The following is a 12,097-nucleotide window of genomic DNA, read 5'->3' on the forward strand; positions in this document are numbered from 1 at the left end:
TTTTGCAGTTTGATGCACTATGTAATTCATAATCTGGAAACCAGCATACTTTAGGGATATCGATCAGTTTCAGGGGAGAGAGAGAATTTAGAACGAGGGAGAGTCAGGGGAAAAGTGTTTCTAGTCCCCACCCACCTTTTTATTACCTGAGTTTGTCACTCCTAAAACTGTCTGAATTATCTCGTACTGATGTGGGATTTGGGCAATTGTAATTTGACAAGCATATTACTTTAACTTTAACAGTATTCTTGCCTATTAAAATTCCTTGTTACCTTCAATCCTTCTTCTTTTTAATTTTTGTACATTTGTGCTTTCTTTAGTCAATTCCTGATTCACTACTGATGAAATTGCTCGAAGAACGTATGGAAAAAGATGAGTGCATCTCAAAGGTAAGAATCATTCCGTAGAGAACATCAGGATAATCTGGGAGCATCATTATTTCACCTGATGGGAATAGAGGAAGGAGTCAGGGGGCTTTGGATCTGATGGCCTTTTTCATAGAGAGTATGGGGTATCATAAGCAGGATAAAGAGAAGGTTGAGTATGTGGATATGTTAATCTTCTAGGGTAGAGATGATCAAAGGCAGAACAAGGAAAAGACTATGCTGATGGCCAGTGGCAGGCCCAGAAAGATGATGGCCAAATCAGATAAACACAAACCATATCAAATGGTTGAATGTGCATTTCACCTTTGATGAGGAGGAAAAGAGAAGTTAGTTTTGGCATTTTTCTTTTCTTTTTCTTTAGGGAGATCTACGTGACTTTAGAAATGACTGGACGTTTTACATTATGGTAGTGACTTGTACCCTGGGTCATCTAATCTTATTTCCCTTTTCCCCTCACCATAAGGTACAAAAACTGAACAGTACTCAGATGCCTGTAATTCAGATAAACTGTATAGAATTCACCACAAGGCATCATAGCTAACAAGTGACTTGATCCTATTTAACGAGAAGCCTGAGGTTCTGGGAATGGCAGGATTCCCTTGGTTATATGAATGGAAGTGCTAGACCAAGGGCAGACTGGGTAACCATGCCAATGTGGCAATCAATCTACAACCACTTAATAAGTTTCTATGATGTTCTAGGCACTGTGAATCAACTCCCAAGTCCCCACCCTCCTGGAGCCCCCACCTCTATCCTGAATGTACTGTATTTCTCTGTGCCGTAGTCACTTGATCTCCATGTAATGGAATTTCTTTCCATAGAAAGAGACAGAATGTGTTCATCTGTATGCTCTTGGCATAGGAACAATAGAAGAAATAAATAGCACATAATAAAACATCTACTATGTGACCACTTCTCTCAGATGCATTATTTCATTTGTTCTGTAAGAAACTTGGTCTCATATATATGTGCTTATGAGACAGAAACCACAATGTGGAATTTGGGTTGATGATCTTGGAAGATCAAAGTATCAAGCAGGCAGGAGATTACTAGTTATTGTCCAAAATACCTCCCTATAGCTCTAAACTTATTCCAGGGGGAAAATGGGTTGATCTCTACATGCAGTACTGAGTCTATGGCACCCTCACATTGACTGGCTTCTTCCATTCCAAGTGTCTGTCATTCACCTTCTATTAAAAAAATATATATATATATATGTATATATATGTATGTGTATATGTACATGTACATTTTTTTAAATCAATAAACATCTGCCTTTTAACCTTCCCACACCACCTCAGCCCTCCCCACCATGTGAAACATAAAGAAAAACAAACTGTTATAAACATGGATAGTCAATCAAAGCAAATTTCCACATTGGTCATGTCCAATTTTTTTTTTTAAATCTCCCTCTGTACTCTAAATTCTTTACTTCTCCATTAGGAGGTGGGTAGTGTGTTTCATTATTAGTCTTCAGCAGTTATGATTAGTCATTATATTGATAGAGTTCTTAATTCTTTCAAATTTGTTTTCCTTTATCATGTTGCTGTGATTATATAAATTGTTCTCTTGGTTCTCAGATCATACAAGTCTTCCCAGGTTTCTCTGAATCTTTGTTATTTCTTACAACACAATAGTATTCCATAACATTTATATACCATAACTTGTTTACACATTACCCAGTTTATAAACACTTTCTCAGATTCCCATTCTTTGCTACCCCAATATTAATATAAATATAAAATATAAAATAAATATTCATATAAATATTTTTATACATCCTTAGAGTTTGTTTTGCTTAGGACTAATCCCTCCCTTACTCTACACCCCATCTAATCCCTATTCTCCTCTTCTCTTCTTTCCCTTCTATTTCTTTGTTGGATGAAATGTATTTCTATACAACTCTCTGTGTGTGGGTGTCTGTGTGCATGTGCGTGCGTGTGTGTGTGTGTGTGTGTGTGTGTGTGTGTGTGTGTGTGTGTGTGTATGTGTAATATAGTGTACTATATTCTTCCCTCAACCAGTTCAGATAAGAGTGAGGCTCAAGTCAGGGACTCTCCCTAGCTCCATCTTCCTTCTTAGAATAGATTTCTACTTGTGCACCCTTATTGTGAGAGATAATCTTCTCTTTCCTTTCCCTCCGCCCCCCCCCTCGGGTATTTCTCTTTCCCTCTCATTCCATTCTTCTCTTAAGTTTATCAAGGCCATTTTTAGGCCTTGTCTAGACTTCCTCTATGAACCCTGATGATGATAGGGCTCATAGGGAACATATGTATCAACTCCTTATATTAGAATATAAGTAATTTATTCTTACTTAGTTAATTATCAGTTTGTTCATGTTTATCATTTTATGTTTCTCTTAACTCCTGTGTTTGAATGTTAGATTTTCAAAAAAACAGCTCCAGTCTTTTCATCAGACATGTTTGGAAGTGCTTTGTTTCATTAAAAATCCATTTTCCCCTCTGTAGCATTATACTTTTTTTGTTTTGTTCGATAAGTTATTCTTTTTTGTTTATTTTTGGTTTTTGTTTTGTTGTTGTTGTTGTTGTTTTTTGTGGGGCAATGAGGGTTAAGTGACTTGCCCAGGGTCACACAGCTAGTAAGTGTCGAGTGTCTGAGTTTGGATTTGAACTCAGGTCCTCCTGACTCTAGGGCTGGTGCTTTATCTACTGTGCCACCTAGCTGCCCCTGGGTAAGTTATTCTTGGCTGTAGCTCCAAATTTTTTGCCTGTTGCAATATCACCTTTCAGCTTTTCCACTTCTTTATAGTAATGGCTACCAAATCATGTATGATCCTGACTATGGTTCTCAGTACCAGAATTCTTTCTGGCTACTTTGAAGCATTTTTTTTTCCTTTGACCTAGCTATGAGGTTTCTAGGAGTATTCACTTCAGGGTTTCTTCTAGGAGGTGACCAGTGGATTCTTTCTAGTTCCACTTTGCCCTCAGAATTCTGGGCAGTTTTCTTTGAAGACTTCTTGAAGGGGCAGCTAGGTGGCACAGTAGGTAAAGCCCTGGCCTGGATTCAGGAGGACCTGAGTTCAAATCTGGACACTTGACACTTTCTAGCTGTGTGACCCTGGGCAAGTCACTTGATCTTCATTGCCCCACAAAACAAACAAACAAAAAACCCACAAAACAAAACAAAACAAAAAAAGACTCCTTGAAATGGAATATCTCAGGTTTTTTTGTTTTGTTTTGTTTTGGCCATGGAGTTCAGACAGTCCAATGATTCTTAAACTTTTTCTTATCTGTTTTAAAATTCAGTTTTGTTTTTGCTATACCTTTCATTTTCTTCTTTTTTTTTTTAGCCTTTTGATTTTGTTTTAATATTTCTTGTTGTCTCATCATGTCGTTGGCTTCTATTTGATCCATCCTAATTTTTAGGGAGTTTGTTGCTTGGGTGAGATTTTATACATCTTATGTAAATTCCCTTTCCAATTCTTTCTCCCACATCTCTCATTTCTTTTCCATTTTCCCCCTTAATTACTCTCATTTCATTTATAAAATGTTTTTAACTCTTTTTTTTTTAACTCTTGCTTCATATTTTCAAGGAATTCTAGTTGAGTTTATGTTCAAGTTGTATTTTCCTCTAAGCTTGTAGATGTTTTGGAGTCATTCTCTACCTTCTGAGTTTATGTCTTAAGCATCCTTGACAGCAAAATAGCTCATTATGGTAGGGTTCTTTTTTTTCCTTCCTTCCTTCCTTCCTTCCTTCCTTTGTCCATTCTTCCAGCCTACTTCCTGACTTTGGATTTGACATTAGGACTTGGCCATAACACATTTCTGGAGAGAAGGTCTGACCTGATGCCCTTGCTGACTTCTTGGAGTTCTTTAGTATTGTATTATTCCAGGATCTCAGGGACAGCCTAGGGACTTGCAAACTTTCAGTGCTCCTAGAATGGTCAGATTCAGGGCAAAGTTGATTGCTACTCCCCTAGTCTGAACTTTGTAATTATCTGACCTGGATTTCAGTTAGTGCTATAGTAGACTGCTACTGTACTCAGCCACTATCAGGTAGCTAGGTAATTCTGCTGGTTCAGAGTGACAGAACTTCAGGTTCCCCTTTCACCTGGGTTATTCCTCTGTAGGCTGGGCTAGGTGCTATAACTGAGATTCTGTTCTGTTCCTGGGGTCTGAGGCAAACTTGCTGCTTGCATCTGAACTTCATTTTATCTTAGTATACTTCCCACTTCCTACTCAGGCTCCCTACTTTGGAATGCCACCCCTGAGTACAATGCTCCCCTTCTTAGTTCACCTTGCTTCTGTGACCCAGAACAACAAAGGCAACAAAGCTGACAGTTGGTATCTGTTCCCATTGAAGTGCCCTGGTATGGGTCTGGGGGTGACCTTCTCTGGAGCATCTACCTGAATAATGGAGTACTCCTACCCTAACTCAGTCTTCATTGTCAGTGGATATCTATTATCTATCTCCCTTTGCTAACCTGGGCCTATTGGACATCTCAAACTGGATATCTCATCTCAAATTCAGCATGTCCAAAGATAACATGTTATCTTCCTCTCAAGTCTACTCCTCTTCCAAATTTCCATGTTTCTCTCAAGAACATCTATGCTTCCATCAGGCTCATAACCTGGGAGTAATCCTTAACTTCCCAGTTTTTCTTTCCCGAAGTTTGGTCTGTTGCCAAGTCTTATTGATTCTAACCCCCTAACATCTCTTGCATCTGTTTTCTTCTCTCCTCCCCACTCATGTGGCCATTCCCCTAGTCCAGACAGACTCTCATGTTCCACTAATCGATCACCCAGCTTTAAGTCTCCCCTTTCTCTATTCTATTACTAATAAATCCAATGGCTTCCTAATGTCTCTAGGACCAACTATAAACTCTGCTCTTTAACATTTTTCCCCACTCTTTGGCTTTTTTAAAAAAAAATTTTTTTTGGTGAGGCAATTGGTGTTAAGTGACTTGCCCAGGGTCACACAGCTAGTAAGTGTTAAGTGTCTGAGTCTGGATTTGAGCTCAGGTCCTCCTGACTCCAGGGCCGGTGCTCTATCCACTGCACCACCTAGCTGCCCCTACTCTTTGACTTTTAAAACCCTTCCTAACCTTGATCTAGCCTACCTTTCTAGGCTTCTTGTCCATTATTTTCCTATATACCCTCTCATGTTCCAACCAAATTGCTCTTGCTGTTACATATGACATTCCATTTCCTATTTCCTCACTTTTGCATAGGCTGTCCCCCATGCCTAGAATGTGCTTCCTCCTCAACTGTACCTCTTAGAATCCCTAGATTCCTTCAGAGCCACCTACATGAAGTCTTTCCTGAATTCCCTCTGCTACTCCTGATTTATGTATTTTGTATATAATTATGTGTATATGTTGTTACTCCTAATAGAATGTAAATTCCTTGAAGGGAGATATTATTTCGGTTTGTCTTCATATCCCTTACAAGGCACTTGTCACAGTGATTTGTTAAGCACAGTAGGTGCTTAATAAGTGCTTGTTGATTGATTCCCAGGGCATAGCCCACAGGCCGTGGGAAGTCTTATAGCAGGTGTTTCTTTCTTTTTTTTTTTTAATTAATAAAGTATTTTATTTTTTTCCCGTTACATGTAAAGATAGTTCTCAACTTTTTTTTATACAAGCTTTCCAATTTCAGATTTTTCTCCCTCCCTCCCCCCTCCCCTAGACAGCAGGTAATCTGATATAGGTTTTATATATATATATATATGTATATATATCCATATATACATACATATATACATACATATATATATATAAAATAACATTAAACATATTTCTGCATTAGTCATGTTATAAGAGAAAAATCAGAGCAATGATGAAAAACCTCAAAATAGAAAAACATCAGCACCAAAAACAAAAGAAATAGTATAGTTCATTCAGCATCTATACTCCACAGTTCTTTTTTTTTTTTTTTCCTGGATTTGGAGACCCTCTTCTGTCATGAGTTCCCTGGGACTCTTCTGTACCATTGCATTGGTGAGAAGAATATAGTCCATCACAGTGGATCAACACTCAGTGTTGATGATACTGTGTACAATGTTCTTCTGGTTCATAGCAGGTGTTTCTTGAGGGAATATAGCTCAATACTGGGGCTTATACTAGGAGGGAAGGTGAGCATTCTTTTGGAGAAACTTGGTTTTGAAAAGGCTGACGATTGGGACCACAGCTTGTGATGAGTCACTTGACATATACTGAAGCTAAAGAGGAGATTCATCCCGTGATCCTCGCAGAGTCATCCTCACAGTGACCTTCACCTGGTCCATGAAGTAGAGAAGTCAAGTAGTATTATCCCCACTTTACAGATGAAGAAACAGGCTTAGGAAAGTTAAGTGATTTGACAAGATTTATACAGATAAGGAGAAGTAGAGTTCAGGGCATGTAACTGGGTCTTCTGTGTCAGAAGTGATGGAATTCGGGGCAGCTAGATGGCGCAGTGGATAGAGCACCAGCCCTGGATTCAGGAGGACCTGAGTTCAAATCTGGCCTCAGACACTTAACACTTACTAGCTGTGTGACCCTGGGCAAGTCACTTAACCCCAATTGCCTCACTAAAAAAAAAAAAAAAGAAGTGATGGAATTTAGAAGTCACAGAATTGTCAAGAGAAAGGCCAAGGCAATAAAGAATACCAGAAAAGGCTAAATTTTCCCTTTAACCCAAACTCCCCACTGTGAATTCTGGCCGCCCCAAAGTGGCTTACCTTTTCATCCAGAAATATTATAAAATGACCACTCTGCTCAAAAGACCTTAGATCTTCTTTTATTATGATGTACCAATCTTGGTTTTGCTTCTTAAGAGTTCTTTCTTTTTCATTGCAAAGAATGGAAATAACAATTTTCTTTGCAATAAAGAGGGTGGAGGAAAGTCTTATTGACTGGAAATGGTCTGCAGTTTCCTTTACAAAATGCTGTATGCCTTAATCCATAATTTATTTTGAATTTTCCAAGTAGAATTGGACTTTTGCATTGCAAATCACTATGCTTGAATTATCTGGGTCTGCCTCATGTCTCTCAGTGCCCTTTAAAGCTGAGCTACTTTTTATTTTTTCATCAGCAATAGCGATGTGTCCCATTAGGCCAAATATCTAGTGGTGTTTACTTCGTTTGCCTAAATGTACTAGATTCATTCAGGGCTAGAATTCATCAATATATATGCAGACTGAATTTAAGAAGCTCAACTATGTGCAATCTTGCACATCAATTCTATTCAATTCTGCAAATAAGGAACAGGACCAGGTACTGTTGACATCACTAGAGATACAGACAAAAATTTAGCTATCCTTGCCCTCAGGGGGGATTATATTCTACAGGATGTCAGCCCCCTCATGATGTCATTGGTTCTCTTCAAAAACAAAGGATGTGGATAGAGCACCGGCCCTGGAGTCAGGAGTACCTGGGTTCAAATCCGGCCTCAGACACTTAACACTTACTAGCTGTGTGACCCTGGGCAAGTCACTTAACCCCAATTGCCTCACTAAAAAAAAAAAAAAAAAAAAAAAAGAACAAAAACAAAGGATGAACAACAATAACAGGTCAAATAGTATGAAGGAACTAGCGGGAGGAGGGACAGAGCTTTTCAGTCTAGAAGAGGAAGGGGGGATGAATTTCTTGGTGAGAAGTGAGACTCATGACTCCAGCCTCATTCAGTCCCTAGCCCTCAGAGGTATCTGTCTCTATGTACTCAGGGTGCCATATTCTACTGGTTATGTCTCTTGTTCTCATACATTTCTATCAATTCATTAAATCATTTAACATTTATTAAGTGCCTGATTTGTACCAGACACTGTGTTAAAACCACAGTGATACAAAAAGAGGCAAAAGACAATCCTTTCCCTCAAGGAACTTACAAACAAATGGATGATGTTATGGGGAAATTGATGAGGGTTTGGAGTAGGGGTTCTTAGGAATTTCTCTTTAAAGAATTGCACCCTCTTGCACACAAATCCAATTAGAATAAAATAATATTTTATTTAAGCACTAGGGAAAGGAAACCAAGAGAGAAGTCCTTGGACTTCTCATGGGGAGAAGGTATGGCACAGAGGTGTGGTTCTCTGAGATACCTTTCTCCTCGAGTAGGAGACAGGCAGATACTTTTATAGAGAACTGATGGTGGTCCGATGGGGTGATCATCTGACTATGGAAAGTTCCATTATTGGGTGGTGGGTTGGAAGCAGTCTGGTGAGGGATGGTTGTTCTGTCCCCTCCCACCACTTTGGCAGCAGCTATACCTGATAGGATTTTCTCCTCAAGGGGTGGGGGAGACTAGAATGAAGGGTGGTGGTCCTGGAGCTAACTCAGTCCTGATCCAGTGCTGCTTATCTCTTTAGCTCTGTCTGTCCTTTGGTTTAGTTTCAAGGAGAAGGTTATTTGATTTACTCCAGAAAACTTCTGAGGTACTCCAGGCCTATAACAGTCTCAAGGAGAGTTCAGAAGACCTACAAGAGAGTACGTGGCCTTTTCCAAGAGAGTTGTTATCCTCTTTTGATAGAAACAGGTCATTATACATTGATCAACCCTAATTGGTTGACATTCAATTAATTCCATTGGTAGACATGACTTGAGTTTGGTCTACATTAAAATGCACTCTACAGATGACATCAGGGAGAAGACCCTCACTCAAGTTCCTTAAGGCCAAGTCCATTATCTGGGTGTGATTTGATCCCATCAGTTCACTGAACTCGAGAAAGAATCAGTCTCCATTTCTTTTGTTCCCTTGGGTTTCCCAGGTCAAGGAGAACTGGACTGTCTGGAGTGTGGGGTAGAAAGGACTGAAACTGATCTCTGAATCCCCCCAAGAAATCTATTATTAGTAATTATTTGCTCACAACATATATATACACACATGCACACACATATATTTCTCTTGAGATTCTTGACCTTTTGTTCCTTCAGGTGAATTTTGTTATTATATTATCCAATTCTATAAAGAAATCCTGTGATAATTTCACTGGCATGGCATTGAATCTATAGATTAGTTTAGGCAGTATTATTACTTTTATTATAATGAGTATTTCTACAATTATTTAAGTAGTGCATGTTTTGAGGCAACTATTCCAACTCCTACTCATCTTAATGAATCCAGTCCTCAAGGCATGGCTGCTATGTCCCCTTAGGGCTCTAGTGAAGTAGTTGGGAGTGACTTTCCTAGTGTTATAGCTAAAAGAATTCCCTACTGATGTGCTTCCTGCCATGCCTATCAGTTGAGAATGATTTTAGTTAGCCAGCAGTAAGTAGCTTTTAGGAAGAAATAAATACTAAAGTGTAAGTAAGGATAGTTGGTACAAAACATTCCCTACCCAGAATTCTGTGATGCATTTTCCCATCAGTACATACATAGAAAACCCATATAGTACAAGGGTAACTCACAGTCCCTGGGTGTCGGAAATCCCTTTTATCCCTACATAAGGTGCTCAGATCTTTCCCTTAGGCACAGAGTAGCCTCTTTCTTGGGTGATTTGTAGAGTTAAAATCAACTAGAAATGACATCTCAGTTCATGCTCCATGGGATATGGTCCCTTATATGTCAATTCAATCTTGATAAACTAATAATTTTCTTTATTTCATTTTCTTGTAAATTCCCTTTTTCATTTTTGATTTTGAAAACTTAGTTTTCTTCTTTTTAAAAATTAATTTAGCTATTAGGTTGTCTCTATTTCCTATATTATTATTTTTATTTTTAAAGAAAATTCCTACTTTTATTTACCAATTCATTTTTTTTTGTTTTCAGTTTGTTTAACTTTTTTTTATTTTCAGAATTTCCATCTTGATGTTTAGTTGGACTTTTCAGTTGCTTTCCTACTTCATACTCAATTAATTGTGGTGTTCCTTATCTCCTTTGTTGAAGAAAGTATTTAAAGATATAAAATTTATCCTACTGACTAATTTGGCTATAAACCAAAAATTTTGGCATATTGTCTTGTCATTTTAAAATGAAACAATCTATTTTTTCTATGATTTGTTTTTTGACCTGCATATTCTTTTTTTTTTTTTTTGGCGGGGCAATGAGAGTTAAGTGACTTGCCCAGGGTCACACAGCTAGTAAGTGTCAAGTGTCTGATGCTGGATTTGAACTCAGGTCCTCCTGCATCCAAGGCCAGTGCTTTATCCACTGCACCACATAGCTGCCCCAACCCTCATATTCTTTATGATGGAATTATTTAGTCACAGTTTCTTTGAATCTTTTCTTCAAATGCCCTGTATTGATTATAATATTTATCGCATTGGGTTCAGTGAAGAATCTGATCTATATTTCTATTTTTTTGCACCTGTTTATGAAGTTTTTATGCCATAGTACACACTCAGTTTTTGTAAAGATCCCAGCACAATGGAGAAATATATATACTCCTTTTTTTTTTTTTTGGTGAGGCAATTGGGGTTAAGTGACTTGCCCAGGGTCACACAGCTAGTAAGTGTCAAGGGTCTTTGAGGTCGGATTTGAACTCAGGTCCTCCTGAATCCAGGGCCAGTGCTCTATCCACTGCACCACCTAGCTGCCCCTACATAGTCCTTTTGATTCTTATTTCATCATCACCAGAGATTTATTCTAGCTAACTTTTCTAAAATTCTCTTTAGGGCCTTAACTTCTTTTCTGTTTATCTTTTTGATAGATTGCATAGATATGGAAGGGGAACATTTAAGTCCCCAACTATTATAGTTTTTCCAACTATTTCCTCCTGTAATTTGATTTTCTTGTTGTTGTTCAGTCATTTTCACTCACATGTAATTCTTTTTTTTTTAAATAGAATTTTATTTTCCAAAATACATGTAAAAACAAAATTTTAACATCCATTTTTTAAAAACTTTGTGTTCCAACTCCTCTTCCCCCCTCCATTCCCACCTCCCACCCACAAGAACTCAAGCAATTCAAAATAAGTTATACATTACCCTTTGACCCAGCAATTCCACTTTTAGGTCTTTTTCCCAAAGAAATCATGGAAGGGGGAAAGGGACCCACATGTACAAAAATATTTATAGCTGCTCTTTACGTGGTAGCAAGGAATTGGAAGTTGAGGGGGTGCCCATCAATTGGGGAATGGCTGAACAAGTTGTGGTATATGAATACAATGGAATACTATTGTGCTGTAAGAAATGATGAGCAGGAGGAGTTCAGAGAAACCTGGAGGGTCTTACCTGAGCTGATGATGAGTGAGATGAGCAGAACCAGAAGAACATTGTACACAGTATCATCAACATTCAGTGTTGACCTACTGTGATGGACTATATTCTTCTCACCAATGCAATGGTACAGAAGAGTTCCAGGGAACTCATGATAGAAGAGGATCTCCAAATCCAAGGAAAAAAAAAACTGTGGAGTATAGATGCCGATTGAACCATACTATTTCTTTTGTTTTGGGTGCTGTTGGTTTTTTTTTCTTTCTATTTTGAGGTTTTGCATCACTGCTCTGATTTTTTCTCTTGTAACAGGATTAATGCAGAAATAGGATTAATGTTATTATGTGTGTATATATCTATCTATATGTATATGGATATGATATATAGATATATAGATATAACCTATATCAGATTACCTGCTGTCTAGGGGAGGGGGGAGGGAGGGGAGGGAGGGAGAAAAATCTGAAATTGTAAAGCTTGTATAAACAAAAGTTGAGAACTATCTTTACATGTAACGGAAAAAATAAAATACCTTATATGTAAAAAAAAATAATTAATTAAAAAAATAAGTTATACATGAGTAGTCATGGAAAAATTCCCATATTAGCTAGTTGTGAGA

The 12,097-nt window shown here is 38.1% G+C and overlaps 1 protein-coding gene across 1 annotated transcript in view; it reads left to right on the top strand.

Annotated features, from left to right (window-relative positions):
* Positions 1-12,097, top strand: part of AK8 (adenylate kinase 8) — a 170,865-nt gene that overhangs the window by 34,314 nt on the left and 124,454 nt on the right. Inside the window, exon 5 of the mRNA XM_043987061.1 lies at positions 321-389. Coding sequence (XP_043842996.1) covers positions 321-389 — 69 coding nt within the window. The remainder of the gene's footprint in view (positions 1-320; positions 390-12,097) is intronic.

This window comes from Dromiciops gliroides, chromosome 2 (assembly GCF_019393635.1).
Source record: "Dromiciops gliroides isolate mDroGli1 chromosome 2, mDroGli1.pri, whole genome shotgun sequence".
Classification (NCBI taxonomy): Eukaryota; Metazoa; Chordata; class Mammalia; order Microbiotheria; family Microbiotheriidae; genus Dromiciops; species Dromiciops gliroides.